The 23,032-nt window shown below is 50.4% G+C and overlaps 1 protein-coding gene across 1 annotated transcript in view; it reads right to left on the bottom strand.

Annotated features, from left to right (window-relative positions):
• Nucleotides 1-23,032, bottom strand: part of RBM19 (RNA binding motif protein 19) — a 58,741-nt gene that overhangs the window by 24,746 nt on the left and 10,963 nt on the right. Inside the window, exons 16-21 of the mRNA XM_026037817.1 lie at nucleotides 22,903-23,020; nucleotides 19,826-19,980; nucleotides 18,209-18,269; nucleotides 16,516-16,595; nucleotides 15,274-15,329; nucleotides 14,620-14,736 (exon numbers count right to left, since the gene is read on the bottom strand). Coding sequence (XP_025893602.1) covers nucleotides 14,620-14,736; nucleotides 15,274-15,329; nucleotides 16,516-16,595; nucleotides 18,209-18,269; nucleotides 19,826-19,980; nucleotides 22,903-23,020 — 587 coding nt within the window. The remainder of the gene's footprint in view (nucleotides 1-14,619; nucleotides 14,737-15,273; nucleotides 15,330-16,515; nucleotides 16,596-18,208; nucleotides 18,270-19,825; nucleotides 19,981-22,902; nucleotides 23,021-23,032) is intronic.

The following is a 23,032-nucleotide window of genomic DNA, read 5'->3' as shown; positions in this document are numbered from 1 at the left end:
GAAAGGAGGAAGGGAAAGGACAGAGGGAGAGGCAGGAAAAAAAAAAAAGCCCTCCTCTCTTGTTAGCTTAAATCCTGTTAGAGAGTTCAGGAATTAATCTGCCACCTATCTCCCCTATTACCATTACCATCATCATCATCAATAACGTCTCCTCGGTAACCTCTGAAATTTAACGAATGAATGTGCAGGTGGGTGATGAAAGAGTCTCCCAGCATGCCGGGATGGGGGAAATTGCTCCTGCTGCTGCTTCCCACTCCGCAGAGAGCCGRGAGAAGAGGATGCCGGAGGGACCCTGCAGCCGCCCGGCTGCCCTGGCTGGTCCCCAGTATGTGAATTGGGTGACCAAAGGGCAGGACTGGCCTGTCCCTACCTCAAGACCTTGTCCTGCAGCTCCTTGCTCTCTGCTCCTGATGATCCTGCTGGAAGTCACGGACGATCCAACTGCCTCCTGCTCCCTCCAAGCCCCCATGCAGACCAAGGGCTGTCACCTTAGCAAACACTCGTTCCTCCCTTCCAGCACTGGCAGGGCCAGAGCTGCCTTTCCACAACACAAGGAGACCGACCTCCTTGGGGGGACGTGGACACAAAGGCAAGAGATCCCACTTTCCATGGAAGCTTTGCAGTCGGATGCAAGCAGCTCCCCAGGACTCACCCCCCGGTACCTCGGTCCCTGCAGACCACCACTTAACTCCGTCCTCCGCACGAGACCACAGGAACCAGGAATGGCCATTCCCAAGCAGCAGGTTCCYGGGAGCAGCGTCCACCTCGGTGGTGACAGGCAGGACCAGGAGCCACTGCAGCCTCAGGTGACAGCGGAGGGAGCCGAGGGCCCTGCGGCCACGCTGGGAGGTGACACGGGGACTTCGGGGCTCCAGTTTGGGGCTCAGCTTCCCACGTGCTGGGAAAAGCCACGGCCTTCCCATTTTTCAAGCTCACCTGCACATTCGCAGCGGCTGCTGGCTGACCTCAAGCTGCCGTGCAAGGTTTTGCTCAAGCCAGGAAGGCAGCAGAGGGATTGGGGATTAAAAAGGGTGAAATGGGAGCACCTTAGGTGCAAGCGAGAAAGCAGCAGAGCCATCAGAAAAGCAATTGAAAGAGTAATCTGTTTTCCAGCAGGTCCAGCACCCTCCTCCTGCTCCCAACATGGGGATTCTCCCATGTCTTGTACAGAGGGATTTCCCACCTTTCTGGCACTGTAGCACAAACAGCATCTTCCCCCTTCTCCTCAGGGGCTATGAACACCAGCCAGATTTCCACTTCTGTCCCCAAATTTGTGCGAAAGCGACAAGGGAGATATAGCAATAAGGGTTGGGCACATGGAATATGTTGGGCTTGTTTCTTTTGGTTAAATTTGTGTGAATCTGGTGAAGTAACAGGTTCCTAGCTGGTCACATCTACTGTCAGGTGACAAAATGCAGTGACACTCGGCCAACAAATCCATGCAAAACCCAACCTGGTAGAAGAAGAGCGGATGGGGATGTGTTGATGGAAGAAGAATCTGCAGAGCCCTGCTMCTGCCTCTCTATCCCTATCCCAACACCACGCTCCCAAACGCCCCTATCAGGCTCCATGGTGGCTCAGCACCTTCTCCAAAAGATGCTTGGATGCTCAATACCGCAAATATTCCCAATGCCGCGGAGTATTTAGCCACAAATGTGCTGCTGCCAGGGCACTACAAATTTACCCATTTGTGCTGACATGCTGTTAAATCTCCTTTTTTTCCAGGGAAACCTCATTCAGCATGAGCCTCCCTTGGAACTCGGGGCAAAACAGGATCCGAACTGAGCGCCTTGGCCCCAGACCAACTTGTAACCACAGGACTTCCCCCSCTTCCCCAAGCCAGGAATTCAAAGCCTGCTTCCCGTTGCTTAAACCGCTTGTTAAAAACGTAGCAAAACATTTTACCCCTTCTCGATTTATTTTCCTTAACAGTTGCTTGTAAGGGACCTTATCAAAAGCTTTCTGAAATTCCAAGTAAATTAGTCATTAGGCAGGTTTTCAGAACAGTAATTAGGCCACTCCATGCCCCTGATGTATTATTTACCTGAGAAGATATACATAATTAGGGCTCTTCTTTATAACTGGTATTACAGGCACTAAATTCTACTCCAGTCTATCGTGTAATTACGCAATTAGGCTGCATGCTAAACAGAAAGAAACCAATTCTGAAAACCAAGCAAAACGAAAAGAAGAAACCCACCCAGTAATTATTATTTTTAAATCCTTCATCAGCAGCCTAGTGGCAGGTTTTAAATTTTTAATATCCCTCCACTTAAGTCATTCTTAAACAGGTGCTAGAATCAGGCTTGGTTCCATAATTTGGTTCCGCTTAATCCTACTTTGTGCGGTTTAAACGTTGCGCAGAGACTCAACAACTCGGGGAGATTTGCGCTCCTCGCCATCGTGTCTCGGCACAGCTCGAGGAGCATCMGTCCTCCCTCCATCTCCAGCACGTGCCGTGGGGGGAGAGAGACACCAGGGAGGGCTTATTTTCCAGTCTCGCTCTTGTTATACATCTCTTTTAGAGCTGGCAAGATCAAAGAAAAGTGCTCAGGACTTACCGAGCACGCTTCCCAGTCCCGCAGAAGATACCTGCTTATTATCCGCATTTATTTTCGTGCTTTAAAGACTGCAGCGATTCACCGCGTAGTTAAGCGTGAAGAGATTTTTTTGTTCTGGAACTTTACAGCTCGAGGCTCAAGAYTCCAAAGCCACCTCAGGCAGCCACGGAGAAGGATGTGAAGCCAGCCCGCGGATCTTCATAGGCTTTAGGAGACCACTTGCTGCACTACTACTGTTGGACTTGAATTGAGGCCACTTGCTGAACTGCTACTGTTGGACTTGAACTCTGCAAGGAAGTTAAGGGTTCACAGCTGTCTAATGGTGCAAAAACGTGTGAGCTGCTGACTGAGAGGCCTCAAAAATATCAGCTATTGCACCTCCGTGTCAGAAGAAGTCACTGAAAGCCAGCAGAGGGGTTGAGAATTCCTCTCTGATTTTTTTTTTTTTTTTTTTTTTTTTTTTTTTTTTCTTTTTTTTTCCCCTCCTTTCCCTTAAAAAAAGGTAATGCCCTGCCAGTGCCAACCTTTGGGAAGGGCCCATGCGGAAGGGCCCATCTGACCCTTCCTCTGCATTTCAGCTACTGCAGAAGCTTTCATGCTTGTTCCAAAAGAGGCCCCCAAGGGTCCCCATCTGATACAGCCACCAACACACACCTCTCCCAGCAGTAACTATYTTGGAGAAAGACTGTATCACACAATTTACTCGGTACATACACAACATAGAACCCAAAGGCTGCGGTCAGTGTTGATTAGGGCTGAGGAAAAGAGCTAATTCACCACCATTTTGTTTGTCCTTTTTTCCAAGCCTGGGCTCTGCCTTCTCGGCTGCTCTCTGAATCTGCAATTTCACCTAACTGACCGCTTTTTCTTCGAGGTTACGGTAAATTTTTCTTCAGCGGGGACAGGAAAGACATTGGGACACGGCAGAAACCAACTCCGGAGAGATTTGTCATGGCAAGAGGAGACCATCCCTAACCGAACAACTAACAGAGGACTTCTCCTGAGCCCTCGTACCACACCAACCTCCAAGGACCATTGCAGGACCTACAGGCCAGACTACAGCTCTGGACGTGCAGCTCCCRCCGTTGTTCTCCCCAAGCTGCACGAGCGAAAAGAGCCGCGACCCTTCCAGCCCAAACCCCACGAAACCTGCCCCGCGCAAATCCTCGCACGGAGGTCACCGCAAAGCGGCTCTCCGAGCTCGCTCTCCTAAGCCCTAGTTCCCGCTGCGTGCAGCACCTTGCAGGACCAGGGCTTAGGAGCTCCCAAGTCACCACAGTAATCGGCAGCAGGTCAGGATTTCAAAGGAACCCGCAGCTTGAACAGCACCGAGATTTGGGGATTTATCTCTCCCGGGCACTTTGGAAAATCCCCATCAGAGCGCGGCTCTGGTCAAAAAGAAGTTACGCTACAAATGGCATTCGCAGGAGGGCCCAGTGCAAATCTCCTTTCCCCTATGATTCGTCTGAGTCAGCGAGTTGCAAAGACAGAAGGGGAAATTCATGGAGCCAGCAAACACAGAGCGGAGACTCAGCCGCACTGCCTGGGTCCCCAAAGCGGGACCGGGGGCACGTTTCTGAAAAAGCAGCTTTGCCTTAAAATAAGGGGCTAAAATGACTGTACCAGCAGGAAAAAAAAAAATCAGATTCAACTGTAGAACCTCCTGAGCTGGAGGAGAATAAATATAGAAGCAATGAGATATTTATAGGCAGACAGCTATTTTAACATAGCTCAGCTTTAAAGAGAATCCTTATTTAAGTCTTGTCTCAGTAAAGCTGCAGAGTGACTTAGAAAAATAACCAGATTAATTATTTTCATCAGCAGAACAGAGAAACACGTAGGGAAGATCAAATGCATGCAAATGCATTAAGAACGTGGATGCTCAAGTGAAGAGCTTCTGTTCTGCTTCTTCAAATACAACGAGAATCGGGAGATCTCTGCGGCGCAGCACTGAAGAGCCTACCCCAACCCCGGCGTACGCAGATCCGGACAGGACAAAGCAGGGAAACTGGGAACAGCTGCTCCCTGGCGAGGCAGAGCTGCTGCTCGCCCCTCCTGCCACGCTGGAACTGGCCCCATGGGATGACACTTCCAGGGTCCAGGGCTGGCTGCTCCAGGGAAACCAACAGTAAAAAACACACAAAAAAAGCAAAAAGACGTCTGAAAATGTATTTGTTTCAGAGCTGGATGCAACTTAAAAGCACTCTGGTTAAGCAGGTCCTGCATTTATACTGAGTGGTCCCGATTCCTCCATCCTCACMTCTAGGTCAAGGTGTAGCCGTTACTGAAGCCCAGTTTAGGTCCRGTTCTGCTGCTAGACAAACCTCTTAAACAAAACAAACCCAACAAACCCCCCAGCCTGAGTGTTTTACAGCTCCAGGCCCTGGTGGGAGACAGAAAACCACRAGGCCAGAGCTCGGACGAAGGGCTCAAAGGCAGAGCAGAGCRGCAGGTTTGGGGCAATTCAAGCCCKCTTCAGCCTCTGCTGCTGCTTCTCAACTCCAAGGAAAGCCCCAACCCGCGGGGGCAGCTCAGGGCTTCCAGGTCAGTGTTTTTCCATCCAAGATCCTAACTCTTAGTGACAAAACAACTGAGTACCTGCTCAGAGAGCAGTACCGAAGCYGTGCCGTGTGCTGGAGCTGTGGGACTGGCCGAGATGGGAGGAGATGTTCAGTYTGACGTACTAAGCTACAAGCTTTCCTTAGGCTCTGGCACCACCAGCACTCAGCCGTAGGGCTCAAGGCCACCACCTCCATGGCCTGGCCACCCTTCAACGTCTGGTTGGGCTGGGACCAAACCCTCCGCAGTCCCACTTGCCTCAGTTGCCAGGGCCAAACCTGGTGTAAATGGGGCCGGGGTTAGGCTGGCTACAACCTCCAGCAGTTGATGGCCCCAACGTGCTCTAGAGCTCTACCCACGGGGCAGCCAACAAGCTGACCGCAAAAGGCTGGTTTTAAAAGCAGGGACACCTCTGAGGATACAGATAACGCRCTGGGCCCGTGTCCTGGGGGCTTCKCACAGCGCTGGGCTGGATGAGGAGCATGGAGAGAGGTGTCCGCAGGCGCCCCCAAGCCCGGGCTCTGCGTCACAACGGGGTCGAGGGGCTCTGCTCCCCCCGGGACCCGCGCGCTGCTCACGGGGGAGACGGCGCAGTGCCRGCGCACAGCTAATGTGCCTGGGGGGAAAGCTGGCAGTGAGCAAGGAGCAGCTCGAGGACCTCCTCTCCACCCAGGTTCCTTTAACCCCCCAGCTGCTGCTCTGATATGGAGAGAGCAGGATGAAGCCCAGGGGATACAAGCTGCTTTCAAGTCRAGCCCAGCAAGGTGCCAGGGAGAGGACCGAGCCTCTCCCGCAGAGCTCACTGGGCAAATCCCCAAGGAAAAATGTCCCTTCTGCAGGAAATGCCGCAGAGGTCCAGCGGTGGACTCCTGGCCACCTACGGGGTGTCCAGCTCTCACCATCACCTCCTCCCCAAGGACTAATCTCAGGAGTTTCTTCCCACACTTGTTTTTACCAAGTTCCCAGATCTAAGAGCTCCTTCTGCTCTGCCAGATGCTTGGAATCGGTCAGTTTGGACAGGAGGGAGGCGAGAAGGCAGATGGTCAGTGCGAGCTGCCTTACCAAGACGTAAGCAAGACGTGGTCAGGAGCAGAGGCGCTAACAGGGTCACCGAGCACAACCCGCGAGAGCCAATTCAGTCCCGAGCCCCGGGGCAGAGCCAGCCCTTGGCAGGGATCTAATCAGTGGGACGTGAGAGCTGCTCCAAGCAGCCCCGGGCAGTCACAACCACGTCCTGGGGGATTAAAACCCGCCAGATGAGAAGAGGCAGAAACGCTGCAGCAGGCAGGAGGTTACAGAAACGCTAATAATGCAGAGAGAGACGCAAACACGGGAGACAGTGTCATCCCGAGCAGAAAACTGTGACTCATTAGAGGCTTGTTCAGGACCTCTTCACGAAGCGAGACTGAAAACTACCCACACGTCTACGCGAGCAAGGGACGCGACGGTGGATGGGTCGACGCTGCCGCACCACGATTCACAGACCTTCCACATTGCAAGGAATGTTGATATGTTGTTCTTACACAAACATKTCGGTTGTTCCTCAAGGGAAGAACTACAACATCAGTCCAACAGTTTGCCCAGGGTGGTTTGGACACAGCACACTCTGCAACGCTCCCAGTACCAACCCAAAGGCAGCCCAGAAAATGGGCAATTTCCAAAGAGAACGTGAAAAGGCTGCAATCTAAGACAAAAAACGACGTATGTCCGTCTCCTAGAAGACACGTATACATACTCCTAACTCGGACAAAAGGCGACCTTCTAATCCAGCTCCATCACTAGGCTCAGCTCGGTGCCTTGGCAAGAGGCACTTCTGCAAAAGGCAGAACGAAGCAGCCTTGAAATGCCCTCAATTTGCTCCGACAGCCGCTCCGAGCAGCAGCCGGAGGCTGGAATCGTCTCGGCAGCTGCTGCAGGCAGCCAAGGACCTGTGTGCAGGCGATGCTTGGAGTGCAGGAGAGGAGGGGGAAAAAGGGAAAAAAAAATAAAAATCAAGTACTGCAATGAATATTCAAGACAGGGAAAGATGTGCAGGAAAAAAAAAAATCTTCCTTCTGCTCTTGGGAAGATCCACCTTTTAAAGCAACCCTGTCAAGATAACACAGAGTTAAACATTTCCTTATCTATGTTAAACACCTTTATAATTCCAACTGAAAAACAGCACTGAAAAAGCCTGTTTCACTCTCCCCCACCCCACGGCTCGTTTTGGATAGTCAAATTACTGGCCAGTTGCATTGCTGGGCTCTGACTATTAGCCCAATATTGCTGTGCTCGGATTTCCAGCACAGAAGGAAGCAACTTAAAGGAGGAACAACAACAAAAAAAGTTTTATTTAGATTTTTAACTGTTGTAGAAGAAATAAACCAGCCCAGCAGGYCCCAGTTTTCTCCTCCAGATTTCGGAGCTCACATCTGCAGGATGCTGCCCACGCAGGCACCTGCCTCCCGCCTTTCCAGGCACGCCGCTCCCGGCGACCCGGAATTCGGAAGTCCRGGCAAACAATGCCCAGCAAATCCCCGAGTTAAGCCGGGCTCTAAGCACACCTGGAAAYGTGGCGCAGGGTCGGACACGATCCCGGCACGGGGTGGATTTCGTGGCGGCTGTGTCTGGGGCCGCTGTTCCCGGCCGGCTGGTTACCTGGTGTCCCAAGGGCCACGCAGGGGTGGCTCCGGGCTGGACCATCAGCTTCAGGGATGCAGCAACAGCTCCAGGTGTCCCCGCTCCCGGACAAGCCCGGGAGGGGACGGCACAGCCTTGCATCCCAGTTAGGGAGCTGGACTCCAGCACTGGAATCCAGGCGCCACCTGAAGCCGCTTTCATTGACACCTCTGGAGGACACGGCCTTGGGCTGGCGTGGGGGGACTGCCTCCCGTCCCCCCAGTCCTGCAGTGCCCAACAGCTCCATCTGTACCTTGCACAGAAAGTCGCCTTTAAAACATTTTATTTTTCCTTAAAAAGGTTTTTTTTTTTCTGTTGGACACCTAAGCCCCAGCTGCTCCCTTCCCAAATCCCTTCTCCTAAACCATGGCCTTGCTTGCTGCGTCTTCCTCCAGGTCTCACCTTTCCTGATGCTTCCTCTCAAGTCCCATCCTCCTCCCCACTGTCCTCGTGGCTCCTCGCTCCTTTGGAACCACAAGGACCCCCATCCACCTCTGGACAGTCTTGCTCTTCCCMCCCTGCTCTGACCCCTTTTCCTTCTCCAGCCTGGTTGCAGCCTTACGCTCTGAACTTGCTTCCCAACACAGCAAATCCTCTTTGCAGCAGGAACAGCTTTGCCACGAGTGCCGGGGATGCCAGGGGAGCCATCCAGAGCCTCATTTTTCCCGGCTTTGCCGCCTCCTCCAAGCTCCGYGTGCAATTAGGAAGACATGCAGCTCCACATGAGCCTTTCATCCAGCCACAGCCCCTGGAAACCACTCGGGGAAACGCACGYTCCTGCCTAATCACCATCGCTCCCCCTCAGCAGCTCGACAGCGCAGGACCCCCTTGAGCCACCAGCTCCACACACCAGCCGGGTCACAGCAGAGCTGGGGGCCACGTGTCCAGCCTCGGCGCCTCTGGAGGCTCCGGAGAAGCATCGCTCATGTTTTCCCTCAGGAATGCGATCCCGTGATCCTGCTAAACTCCAAACTCTGGAGGCACCGTTAGTGCCACGAGTTCTCAAACGGGACCAAGTTCTCCTCTTACTGAGGCATAACCCAGTTCTGGCTCGTGGATRTTTCTGACACATCTCCACGTGAACGGGTGCCTCTTGGCAACATACACAATGCCACGGTGTTTCCATGTGCTGCTGCCAATGTCCTGATCCCTGAGCGAGACCAGGGAGCTGGGATCATGCACAAGGATAGAGGAAAGCACCTCGAGATGTTTGCTCCACAGGCCCAGCCTTTCTCTCCTTATCTGCAACTGCTCCAGAACAGGATTTTGTGAATCTGACCTTGCAGCAAGCACCAAGTCCARTGCACGACCCTCCGGAAAGGACCTCCAGGCTCTTCCCTTGCTATGGACCCCCCTCCTGGTGACAGGGTGCAGGCRGGTCTAGGATCAGGCCCTGGTAGAAACTATTGCCTTTAACTCAGCAATTGCCCCTTGGTGAGGTGACAGACATGGAGCCAACGGTCTCTGCGTGGTCCTGCGAATCCCAGTCTGAGGCATCACAGTCAGGTTTGCAATGCTTTGCCCCCCAAACTCCAGAGYGCTATGGAAAAGTTCCCCAAAACATTCCAGATGGGAGAAGGATCTGCGTGTTGGTTCTACCTACCACCCTGTGAGGGTGCAGGACATGCTGGGGACCTCAGTCTCGGCAGCCTGCAGGGAGCTAAGCAGATGATTTGGCCAAGAAAAGGCTGGTTTGGGACAGGTCCACTGCTGCCACCCGACTCCTGCAGCTCCCCCCGTCCAAGGGCCACGAGGCTGCCACAGTCTGGAGGGAGAAACTTTGGATTTCAACACATTATTAGTACAACATGTAGGGCTTTCAAAGTAAAAGCAATACTTGGAGAGTAATCTGACATGGGACAGCTTAATGACATGCTTGCAACATTACGCATCCCAAGGCTGTTTGCACTTAATATTCTAATTAATACTGCCCAGCAGCTGCACTGGGAGAGACACCCATGTTTACGAACTCATTTTTACGGGCTCATTTTTCCCTCCTCTGCCTTTCGGCAGCAGAGATTTCCACGGCTTCAAGAGGGCAGCAGTACTCGGGGAAGGAGAAATTGTCTCCAGTCATGTAGACTCCATTACTGGCAGAAAGGTGTGAACAGCAAGCATGTCTGGCAGACGGATTCATTATACCGCCGTGTCCTTTATAATGGGAAATGAAAAGCCCATTCTGATAACTACACTTTATTATAATAGGTCAGAAGAAGTGAAAGGCATCATCTTATAAAATTAACTTCATAAAGACTGCCTCAAAAAAAAGGGGGAAAAAAAAGATCTCTGCTCAGTTTATCCACCGCATCTTTCTCCCGGAGATTTTCTCCTTGCAGGAGAGAGATGTGATTCCAACGTCTCGTCCCAGTGACTCTGCTTTCACTTCTACCCTCTATCAGAAGGAATAGATCTGTTTTCTTCTAATCAGGCTCAGGCATTTGTTTTGCCAGACGCAATAAATGCCACGGCTTTGTCAAGGCCAAGAAACTACTCAAGAAAATAGTTAAAATTAAGAGAGACACCCATCCCCAGAGGTCTTCCTAAAGAACTCCCTTTTTTTTTTTTTTAATAAATAAAATAAAAACAGAATAGGGATAGTCATACCTGCTAGTCCATTCTGCGCTAGCCCATTTTGTGTTTACCTCTCTGTTGTTTTTTTTCTGGTAGCTGTTTCCTTGGTTGAGCTCAAGGCCAGTCTTTCAGCTAATTACAGTTTCATGATTTAGCAGCTTTACAGCAGCTGCTTGAACTTGGTGCCCACTGGTGAAAGGCAGGAGATGGCCAGATGTACAGGAAAGTAAAGCTTTCTGACACCTGGTCTTGTTCTGAACAGCACCCTGAATTTTGAAGATTAGTGTCTATTGTAACTAATTGGCAGAGAAGGGCTGCTCCATTTTCTGGAAGCGATGGTCATTGCAATTTTAGGAGAATTCTATGTATAAAAGGCCTAATTACAGATTCTCAGCTACTTTCTGTAAAGCAGGCAGAAGGAAACTGCTCCGGCCCTCCAACAGGCAATTGGGCAGACTCTCCAATAACGTTTCCTCTGATGGTACCACTGCCAGGTATGTCCAATTCTAGCAAGACTCTATAGTATTTATCCCTCAGGTAGCATTTGATCAGGTGGAAAACTTAAAGAAACTCTTTTGTAAATCTAGTTATTCCTCTTTGGGCAAACAGCAAATATCTTTCCGAAATGTTATACAGCAATTGCAAGAACACCTTTGGTTTTTATGTTCAAGAAAGTTGGCAYGGAGAGGGGAGAAGAAAGAGGATGCTACAGGATGCTGAAACAAACGGTTAATTGGAAGTTCAAACGAGCATTGCATGGATCTAATGCAATAGATTTTGAAGGAGTCTAATTTTCAGAAATTGCCGGAGCTCCAATCTGTGAAAATGTGGCCTTTCACAGGACTCCAATTCAGCATGCCACATCTAGAGTTTCTATTGAAAAAAGTCTTGCCATAAAAGCCCCCCAATTTAGTAGCAAAAATTAGCAGCCTTCATGGGATATCAGCCCTTTTGTCTCTCCTCTCCCAACCACGGCTCCTCGCAAAGAGCTGTGGAAGGACGATTTATCCTTTGTCATTTTTCCAGGGAGCGAAGATAAGAGCAGAATCTAATAAAGAATAAAAATGGAGAGGGAAAGAACCCACCCACAAAAGCTAAATCTTCACACCTACCCCAGAAGCAGCCACTGTAATTGAAAAGTGTTTCTCCCTCCAGGGCAAATAGCACCAACCGGGTCTCAAAAAACCCCCAGGCGAGTGACAGAGCCCAACACCTTGAGCACAAGGCGGGACACGTTTTGGGGGGGACACGCGCCCGGTGGCCCCAGAAAAGCCACCTCAGCGGGTTGGACCATCCTGAGCAGGACAGGCAGCTCTCCCAGCCYGGCTGCCACGTGGGAGGTGGGTGACAAGTGGTGCTGGCAGAGCCCTGCGTGGAAGAGGATTTGCAGGTAGAGGGTTTGAGCCTTTGAGGCCATTATCGTGAGCGCTCACGGCTTTCAAGCGCGGAGAAAATTAAGCGTCGTCCTTCTCCAACCCCAGAATTAAAACTCTCTATCCCCAAACTCTGAAATCAAAAGCAGCATGTTTGCTTTGAATCTCCTGTGAACTATGAGCTTGGGGAAAAATCAATTTGCATTTCACACCTACACACAGAGCTTTCCATAGACCCGTGTGCTCCCAGAGGTCCAGCCTGCCACCAGGAACGGCCAAGGAGGAAGCCCCTGGGAGCAGAACACCCCCAAACCTGCCGGCTCTGCACGATGCGGGACACGCCGGGCGAGTTCGAGCTTCTAAGTGATGGATCCATAAACGGTGACATCAAAAAGTGCAAAGACAATCAGGGTAGGATTTCCTGAAGCACCCACACTGAGCCGCACAGGTACAAAGGCTTTCAAAATTCACCATTCAAAGCACCCAACTTGGCCGTTTTGCTGCGTTTCAGCGTCATTAACATCCGCTTTGGTGCAGGAGCAGCAAAGGAGGATCAGAACTTCCCCGTGACAGAGCTCAAAATATGAAATTCTTTTTTGCAATAAATAATTCTCTCTTGCCCAGATAATTAGGAGAGGGGGGAAAAATGCAGCAGAGGAAGTGGGCAAAGAAACAGGACCAGTTGCAGAGATGTAAAAGGGCTCTGGAGCACRTGAGACAATAGAGGAGCTGCGGGTCCTGCCAAGCATCTCCTGCAGGCGCAGGGCTGCTGCCCGGCGTGGCAGGGCCATCGTCCCCGGCGCAGTTTCCTGGGCAGGCTAAGAGTGCCCCCTGCAGCCCTCGCGTCCCTGCCGAGCCACCGAGCCTTTGCCCAGAAATAAATAACCCCACAGGAGTAAAACGGGCTCCTAAATGCAGGAGCTCGAAGCGCAAGGGCCAAGGCGTGTGATTTAGGAGCYGCCGGGGCTGGCTCGGGAACGATGCAGCGCTCCGGCACGGCTCCAAAGGGAAAGGGCTGTGGCAGGGCCAGGGGGAGCACTGTGGGGCCCCCGCCGCAAGCTCTTGTTTTGGGGGAAAAAAACCCATCTCTGAATGTGTTAAGTAAATGAAACGGGTGTTCGTGTGATTGTCCTGTCAGCAGCACGCACGGCCGGAGGCTGCACGTACCTTGCAGGGCTCATCAGCTCGCTCYGCTGCTCCTTCCTCTCTGCAGCACCGAGGTGCCAGACGAGAGAAAACGGGAAAACCAGGCTCTGTCGGACACGTCTGCCTTCCAGGATAAGTACGTAAGTTTCCCAGCAATTTTCACTTAACACAAGGCCCTAAAAGTTGGATAAATCCCCTAGTTCTGTTTGCTCTAATGTTACRGAGGACAAGCACGGCCTAATGGCCCTGAGCTTTAGGCTAGCGCTGTCCCAAGCACTGAGAAAAACTCAGCACAGCCAATTTCTTTTGCCTTCTTGCACCAGAGTCACAGCAAAAGCACCCAAAACCTTGGAAACGGCAGAGCATTACAAAGAAAAATACCTTCTGCTGTTGTACAGAGATATTTAGGTTGCTCCCATTTCTCGTGGAGCAACAAAGTGTGTCCAAGATCTGAGTCACAACCCAGGGCCCATTAAACCCAAGGAGCTGCCTCCCAAAATACCCTTGCCACACACAGCCATCCTCACCACCTTACACCTTTCCTCCAGTGTGCCAGGAAAGAGGCCAGCAGCAGCTAAGAAATCACCTTACTGAGGTCAAGTCAGGAGAATATTATATATTAATAAAATTGGAAGAATTCACTGCATATATGGAAACGCATTGCTTTCCTGCTCCCAACAAATGCTGTGCAATGGATCCTCACAAGGCAGTTTTCAACGKTTTTTTTTTGCACGGTTTTAGTGCATTAAGCAATTCCTCAAGACAGCCCCTTCTGAAGCAGCCTTGACTAAAGAGCCTGCCTTCTGCTTAGACACACTTACACTAACCCAACAGAAAAGCTGCCTCTTAACAGCACTGAATTCTGCCTGGCAGATGGGAGCTATCACTCTTATTTTGCACGTGGGAAAAACCAGGGAGGAAAAGGACACCGATTCCCCCAGCTTTGCTCTGCAGGGCAGCAACAGTGCAGCAATCCCCTCGGATGGGTCACACAGCAATGGAAATAACGTTCTCCCGCATGGAGCAAGATGCCTCACAAAGTAAAGGCCAACACACAGAGCAACGTGGTCACTAGGATGGCCCCATCAGGCCAGGACCCCCAAATCAAGGCTACCCCAGACTCAGCTCAAGTCTGACAAGATAATTCTTGCCGGAGAGGCCAGCGCAGTCCCGTGTCCCTGCAGTCCTGGCGTTGCTGATGACAGAGCAGCACCACGCTGTGCACCAGACACATCCCTGTGTGCACAGCAAYGGCTCCTGGAAGGCACACTGAGATTTCAGTGCTCCTTCTTCAATGCAAAAGAAATGCAAAGTCGTGGGCACAAGACAGAGGGAGGACAGAGGCAGATCTCAATGAAAACCAAGCCTAGCAGCAGCCCACAGCAGCTGTCCTGGTGCTCCTCCCCAACCAGGGCGGCCAAGACCCAGGAAAGCTGCTGCACGTGCTGCACTAAAGGGCACAAAAAGTCAGTGCTGTATCAGTTGTTCTACAAGAGAGATCTCCCATCTCTGCTGCTGTTCTCTGAGCAGCGTGACACCCTTCCGACAGCTTTCACAGTGGCTCTAACAAAATCCTGGGCTGATGCAGAGTTTCTATACTGGGATAATGCACGAAAACATTTATATTTGCACTCAATCAAGACCCATTTACCCCCACAGACAAGAAAAAGATGTTACAGAAAGATCTCTTATCGAAAACAGCAGCTCAGGCACAGAGCACTCCACAGAAAGATGGAAAACCACTTTCCTACCTGAAGAGCTCCCGGATTTCCCTCACAGTAGCTTGGAATGGGATATTTCGGACCAAGATCTTGGAAGTCGTCTGCTTCTTGAGAGTTTGTTTCTTCCGGGATGATTTCACAGTGGGTCTAAGAAGTCAACAGCAAAGGGCAGTTGAAGGCCAGTACACAAAGCAACACATGCAGGGCACTCCGGCTCATTTAAAAYTGGGAATCTAATTTTAATGAGGAATCTTAAAATTAGGAAAATAAAAGAATAGCCAGATAGTTCACAACCAACATCCTCACTGGCATCTTATGGAAGCACTGGAWATATCAAAGAGTAAATGGAGAAGAAATTAATTTACTGTTTTAAATCCTACATCTAAAAATCAAAATTTTCAGCTTTTGGATTGCAATCACAATTTCTAAATATATTCAATCCACTTCTGCCYGTGCACTTGGTTACTCTCCCAGAGAAAAGATCACACATCATGCCTGTACTCACATTTGCTACTAACTTCTGTTTTGACAGCAAATTTTGTATATTTTATTGCACATCCTTCCGATTTCCAAATGATTAATGTATGCAAACTTTCATCCCTTTTCTTACCGACTTAGAAAATTGTTAATCAACTTTTACCTGAGAGTAAATCAGTTAATAATTGTTAATCAACGTAGCTTTACCTGAGAGCTCTCTCTGAGATTTTCACTTCCAGCTTATGGCCATCTACGGAGCAGCCCTACAAGTCAAAACAAACAGAAAAACACTGAAATCACAACAGTCTTCAGGCTTCCAGGAGGCAAGCGCAGCATTTCAGATCTCTGCTTCCCATGTTTTCCTCTYTCCTCATGCCAAAGCTCTCTGTTGAACACCATTCAAATAAGCCAAGGCTTTTGATATGAGGTTAGGGATTTCCTGGCTAACTGAAGGAGCAGCCAACATCCTTGATCCAGCTGTCCATCAGCCTCAGCTCCACCACTGAATTGGCAAAGAGAAGCCGCTTGCGCTCCTGCTTCCTCTCCCTCTGGGCTACAAACTCTTCAAGGCAGGCACCAGCTTCCTATTTTTCCTGGACTGAGACAAGGATGTCTCATTTGCAGCCAGCAGCCAAAATTGCAAGAAAGTCTCATCTCTCCCTTCCTGCGCCTTTGCAATTCAGCACAGGAAGCAAAAAGCATTTTGTCTAATTGATCCTGACAGATCCTGGAGCTCTGCTACTTGTTCACTGTCCACTCCCTCTGCAAAACTACCCATTTTCTTGCTTTCTGTCTTCTCACATCTACTTCAAGACATCTACATAGACTGCAGAGTATGTGATCATCACCTGCTGAAGATGGGATTCATGGACTGAATGCACACAGATTATACAAGTGTGTTCAGTAGTTCCTTCAAATCCATCTAGAGAAGGATTGTTCCAACCTTCTGGCTTGTAGCACCCAGGTAACATGGGCCAAATGGTTCAGTTAAGGGAGCAGCACAAGGGACGAGTCGTTCCTCTGCAGCCCAACCCTATAGCGCTTGTCATGGAGAAGGCATAAGGCTAGAAGACTCTGGAGGAACAGCAGATTCACAAAGGATGAAACTGTGACCTTCACAGCACTAAACACCAAGCAGCAGTTAATTCTTAGTTGAGGCCCGGCTCTCYGTCTCCTCTGTAAAGGAAACATTGCAGGATAAACTCATTGAACTCCAAGCATTCTATATTTTCTGCCACCTCTGCACTGGATCACTACTAGACGAGTCTACTGCATGAGGTCTTACAAAACCTCTTCCCTCTCAGGCCTAATCCATTTTAGAGACCACGCCATCAGTACAGTATCACTCACAACAGTGATATCCCTGGCTAGGGATATCCCTGAATTTCATGGGTCATCCAATCCTTTGTCCATCACCTATGGAAGGACATCGGGACAACTGAAGCTTACCTGGAGTCGACGTAGGGCTTTCTGAGCRCTCTCTGGCTTCTTGTACTCCACAAATCCAAAGCCCATGGAAAGCAAAGCACCTATGAGAAGAGAAAGGAAACTTGTTATATTAGCAGGAATGAGGGATATTAAGCAGATCACCCACCACTGCTCACTGCTGAACAAGATACTGCTCTAGGACAGATGCTCTGTTTGAACAGCCTGGCCTTGCTTGTTTTGGAGCTCATATCAGGGGATAACTGAAGTCATACACAGAAGAGATTTTGGCTTTGCATAAYTGTAGTGCATCCATGTTAAACAGAACATTAATTACAAGTTGTACAAAACAGAAGCTGTTCATAGTCAAGGTGGATACCAAGATGGATATCAGGACGGATGCACACACCTTTTCTATACTAGAACTTTTTCCTCATGACCTTCATTTGGAAGGTTTGCCAACAACCTGGGAATGAGTGCAACTTTTGCCCYGAGACAGAAATGGACAGGCTGTAGGGCAGTCTCTAGATGACACTTCTCTAATCCAGAGCCCATCCAGGAATTCCTTTTGATCAACACTTCACACACTCTTAAATAAAGCTGTATTCCCATTAGCAAGAGGTGCAAGCCCTGTGTTTCACCCAAGAGACAGGACGCCTTTGATGTCTGCAAGACAACTAGCAAATGGATAAACGTGGAGGGGCAGCTCCATCTTCGAACCCTAAGATGRGACCTCACATCTCTTCAGTTCTTCCCTGAACCAGCACAGCTCACAACATCCCCATTCTAAAGAATTCTAAAGAATGCACTAACAATTTCAAAAGTCCATCAATAAGGCTGGATGAAAAAAGGRAAAAAAAAAGCCCACAATGCCACCACTGGAAACAAAACATCCCGTTTCCAACTTCAAAGCTCCAATGGCAGCAGGCCAACAGAGATCATCACCCTGTAATGACTGAAGCAGGTGGCTTTGGAAAGGAGAATGAGACCAGCCTAAACCCAAATCGTGCAGACTCCTCACGCCTGCAGCTGTACATTTGAGCAGCACAGAGTTTTCTTTCACCCACTCTTTTTTTTTCCCCTCTCCTTTCTGAATGGATCAGACTTGGAATATCCATGCAAGAGCAGCTCTGTAGATAGATTTCCCAAGGCAAATCCCCATGAAACTCTGCAACGCACTAGTTTAAAATCTTGGAACAAGACCTAGTCAGTGCTTATCTTTAGCAAGCCTTCCCAAGCAGCCGCCCTGAAGCCAGGCACAGGCAGCACAGCAGACACAGCCGCCCACCACAGCGGCACACCGGGGTTCACAGGAGGCAGGCAGAAGGCAAACTACCCTCACTCAGCACCGTACTCCACCAGACATCCTTGAAGACGCTGGTTGCTTCTGTGTTTAAAGCATTTTGTACACGTTTAATCAACACGGGGCACTGGCTCCATTCAACTTCCATTCTGCTCTCTTCTACGATCCTGAAGGAGCTGGCTTCTCTATCCTGATCTCAAGAGAAGGCCACATCTTCACAAACCTCACAATTGAGCTTAACCTTCTAGACTGAACCCTGGCGTATATTTGGTTGCTGTTTTCAGCCATTTCAACAGGCATACTTCTAGGCATATTAAGAATTTCACCAATGACAGACAAATGCAAAAGCAACGCCACACCTGAGCCCTCGGCAACCAGCTGAGGGAAGGAATTGAACAGCAACATCTAGAGTACCTGCTTTGTCTTTCTTCTTGGATATTGTGCAGCTCTTCACTGCTCCCACTTTGGAGAATATCTGCAAGGAATTTAGACACGTGACTTAATTCTCTTTGTCAAAAGCTTGCAACTCAACTCAAGTGACAACGTGGGCCTCTTCCAGAGCCAGGAACACACACTCATGGGCCCACCTCCCCCCGTCGCACACCTAACAAGGAGACAGCGCAGCTGGGGACCTTTCTCATAAAGTTATTTCTATACAGATAGAGATACACTAAGAAATGCACATTTTTAAACAAATCTATGCACAATTAATCCCACAAATTCTTCATCGGTCATCAATAACTGTGCAGGGACCTGGAATGGCTCTGGAGGAGCCACAATCCATAGTGGAGGAACGCTGTAGATTACAAATCACCCTCACCCAGGTATAGACTTYAGGGGTGGGCAACTGCCACGACAACATTCGAGATTGCTCCTTCCAAACCCACCCAGATTGTAAGGGCAGTATTCTAGCAGGGAGGTATGAGCTGCTGCTGTGGGCACTGGGGTGCTGGAGCCGATTTCCTCTCCTCCTGACCATTTCCTGGAGGAGGAGGTTGGCAGTGTCAGGCAAGAGCATGAGGAACCCTGCCTAGCTCCAGGACCTGCATCAAAGTCTCCACGCTGCTCTTATGAAGGTAAGTGCTTGGATACCGGATACCTGCCAGGATACTGGGACCACAAATCACTCGAGCTCTTYCCGCTCCCAGTCTATCCCAGCCCCATGAATGACAGCACAGGCTGAATGTGCTGCGCTCTGCCCCTTTGGCACCTGCATGCAAGCCAAGCTCACTTGCTATCCATAAAAAAAAGACTGCTTGGACAYCTGTTTTGCTGTCATGCTGTCAGTGGAGAAAGAAGTCTCCCTTCACAGAGCCAGGGTATGCCAACTGCTCCGACTTCAAGGACAGGTAGGAGATTACAAAGTAATAGGTCTTTGGGCAATTAAACTAGCTTTTCAGAACTATTCTAAAGCCACCTGGCTTTAGAAATGCTACAATATCTCCCCTTGCTGAGGTAAAGCAGCATGGGCTCCCTTGCCAAGGCACAGACAGCTCAACGTAGTTAGAAACTTAGATGAAAAGAGCGTCTCAGTGAAACCATGCATTAAATACATTAACACACAAAGCGCTACCACGGCGGCAGAAGTGCTGGTCCCAGGGAGAAGCGTTACACAAAGTATGGATAGTGGAGAGTCTTATAAGATTTTCTATTGCTTCCACCTGTCCCAAGATGGAATTCAGCCACATGAAACGCGTTTCAGACATGTTTTGTCTAATCGATGCCTAAAATGCAAAAGTGGCGGTTCTCAGTCCCAGCATAATCCAGTGCTCTCTCTTCTATCATTACAAGGTCACGCTGGCTGCAAATTAACTCCTGTGAACACCTCGCCCTGCCCACACTAGCACTGCAGAGCAGTTTGTCTCTTGCACCATTAAGCAAGACCAGGGCTCTTGCTTCTGAAGCCTGTGCAACGAACAAGGACCTTACTCCAACAGGCATCACAGTCTGGCCCTAAACCCTGACCTTCCTGCTCCTCCGAGCAGACTGTGCTCAGCAAAACCTAGTCCTCCTTCCTTGCCCACAGCTCACCTCCTTCAGCGTGTCTTCTGTGGTGGCAAAGTTGAGGTTTTTGATGAACAAGGTACACCCCGGAATGCTTTCTTCTTCCTCCTCCTCCTCCTCYTCCTCTTCTTCCTGTGCAGCTGGTACCTCCGAGCTCTTTCCAGGTTTGTCAGTGTCATTACCTGATACAGAGAAAACAAACCCAACATTGTAAGATGTAGCAAAGACAAATCCTGGCTGAGTTGCTTCCTGCTCCAGCTGCTAGTTGCACAGGAATAAGCCATTTCTTTGCAGCTCTTCCTAGATGAGCACAGCCTGAAGCAGGCTCAACACGGGGTATGTGAACATGTCATCCTTGGGGAAACTCAAATATTGCCTGTTCTTCAAACACACCATTCCAGGGACCTTCTTCCCCAGCATCCAAACACCCTCACAGCAAAACCAGACACCTGCTGCACTATGCAAGGGGCCCTCACCCCAAAACAGAGCGTAGGAAGGAAGCTCAGGCAGTGAGGGAGGGAGACCTGTATTTCCCTGGAAGAGCCTTTCAATCCTTYGAATCCTTTCAATCTTTTGAATCCAGGCAAGAAGTGTGAGGCATGGCTGGCTACAAAGACGATGGAGGACAGCAAGAAAGGGAAATGAGAGCCAGGCAGGATGCGCAACGCACTGAACACCATCAGCACCAACATCAGCCACTTCCCTTACACCACTAACTCCATAAAAGTTGGAGAAAAATCAGTATCTGCCAGTCGCTGAACTGACCAAAATGTTCCCAACCCTCCTACTGATGCCTTGCAGCTCTGCCTCACAGCAGCGGGTTGACATGATCTTTAGCTGACTCTGAGCTTTATATGCTAAAACACCCAGCCTTTCCTCACGTCTTCTTACACAGCTTCAAGTCTCAGCGCATCCAATTGAACACACTGGGATAAAGAAAGCCAAAAATTAAGCAGCAATTCAGCACAACAACTTCCTCTGGGACATCTAAATTCCATTATGGAGTTTTGAGGCCTTGTCCAAAACAGTATTTGACACAATGAAGGGCTCAGAGCTCCTGGGTGGCCGCAGAAGAGAGGACTTTTAGTGTCCTCGCTGCAGCACAGTCTGCAGGGGGACTAGGGCCTTATTAGACACCAGAGAGTACACACAAGCTCTGGCTCATTTACTTGCTGGATACCTTGTCTCTCAGGCTGGCTCCATCTCCTAGAGCAGAGCTGATGCTGAGCTCAGGAGGGCCAAGCTAATCACCTCCCGTTGGCATTAACACATCTCCCACCTTGGGTGCTTTTTACAGGCTTAGTTCTCCCTCATTCCACCCGAGGGGAAGCCGCTCTGGCTCCAGGGCGCTCGGGGAGCCCTCGCTCCATCCCCAGAGCCGCTTTTCCCCATTTGGTTCCATCCAGCCGGCCTCCCCGGCCCCTTGGCATCACGCAGCCCCAGCCTCCTCGGTTGGCTGGTCAAATCCGCCTCGCTCCCGCTGCCTGGAGACCTGCCAGCGCCGAAAGGAGGAAAAAAAACCCATCACCTTTGAAGAAAAACTCATTTGGGGAAGGGGGAGGGAAGAGATGGAGCGAGATGGGGGAGGGCTGAAAAGGAGCCTCCATGCAAGGCGCGTTCCCTGCACATCCCCTCCCTTCCCTCTCCGCGACGCTGGCAGCAAAGACCATTATCAGCCCCGCGCAGCCTTCCAGGAGCTGCGGCGCTTAAAGCCCTTTATCTTGAGGTGAGGGTCTCGGCTACGGCGAGATAAAAACCTCCCCCTGCCTCTCGGCCTCCCCTGCGCCCTGCCTGCAGAACTGCAGCCCGCAAAGGCGCTTTTCAGCTTTTTCCTCTCCCCCTCCCCAAACCCCAGGCCTGAGTGCGCTTCCAGCAAAGGAACAAAGGCAGGACTCTSCCTTAAAATAAAAAGGGCATCGTGCAAGGCTTTAAATACACAAGGAAGATTTCGTTTTCGCAGGGGAGATGGAGGCAGGTTGCATCTGCGCAGTGGGAGCAGTGGGAAATGGTCCGGGCGAGGCGTGCAGCGCACAAAGAAACGTGGGCAGGGACCCACAGGCCGCCAYGGGTGATTGAGCTGCTGCTGCTGGGGCTCCCGTCGTCGCTGTGAGCTCAAGGGCTCGGCCTGGGTCCTTACACAGGAGGAATCCGCACGCAGGTTCAGCTGGGCTAGGGCTTTGCTTAGGCAGAGCAGCTAACGCCGTCCCTACGACTGCTGCCAACACCAGGCCCTGTCCTGGCGACAGGGAGGTAGGACTCAATTTGGTATCGTGGGGCTTCTGCTTTGGCAAAGCACAGCTAAGAAACAGCCAGGCTGGGCTGGACCATCATCACAGCTGATAATGGCATCTGCATTCCCATCCAAGTAGCTGTCCGAGCATTTCCAAGGCCGTGAGCACTGCATTATCCAGGAGCCTCCRCACCGTTCCTGTCTCGGATTGCCCACACTGCTGTCCAAGCAGGGATACACACGCTCGACACAATCACCTGCCMTACTGCAGCTGCCAATACTGGACAAAGAACACAAATTTCTTCCCGTTGCCAAAAACAAGAGCTCACATCAGTCCAACCCAAACTGGATTCTGCTCCGGGTGCTGCAAACAGCGCTGGACTCTCCACGTCTTACCCAGGCAGCAATGAAATCMGAGACAAGAACAAGTGCAACAGTCACATGCAACATGAATGAACACACTGCAGGGACTCACATGTCCCTTAGGGACCATACGAAGAGCTTGAGATAACATTGGTTCCATTCCAGTTGAGAGACATTTGGATGACATGTCCATTTGGGTGACAGAGCCCTGGCACAGGCTGCCCAGGGAGGCTGCGGAGTCTCCTTCTCTGGAGATCTTCCAAAGCCACCTGGATGCCACCCTGTGCTACGTGCTGGATCCCTGCTGGAGCAGGATCTCTGAGGATCCCTAAGGATCCCTTGCTGGAGCAGGGGATTTGGACTAGATGATCTCTAGAGGGTCCTTTCCAACCTCAACCATTCTGTGATTCCATGATCCCAGAAGTGTTGGGATCCTCAGAGTTGCCATTTCACACAGAAAAGAGCAGGGAAACAATCAGAGATGTTTCTGTTTCAAGGTCAAAGCTCTTACCTGATTCCAGCTTTACTTTCCCTTCCCCTTCTGGAACCTCAAGGGTTTGTTTCTGAGGTGCTGGCCCAGAAAAGACACCCATTGGAGCCCATTCCAGATATAGCGGCACTGTGTGAAACTGTAAAGACAA

The sequence above is a fragment of the Nothoprocta perdicaria genome, unplaced genomic scaffold (genome assembly GCF_003342845.1).
Source record: "Nothoprocta perdicaria isolate Ctin4 unplaced genomic scaffold, notPer1 scaffold_2, whole genome shotgun sequence".
Lineage (NCBI taxonomy): Eukaryota > Metazoa > Chordata > Aves > Tinamiformes > Tinamidae > Nothoprocta > Nothoprocta perdicaria.
The sequence above is the reverse complement of the archived record's forward strand: the minus strand, read 5'-3'. Positions and strand labels throughout refer to the sequence as shown.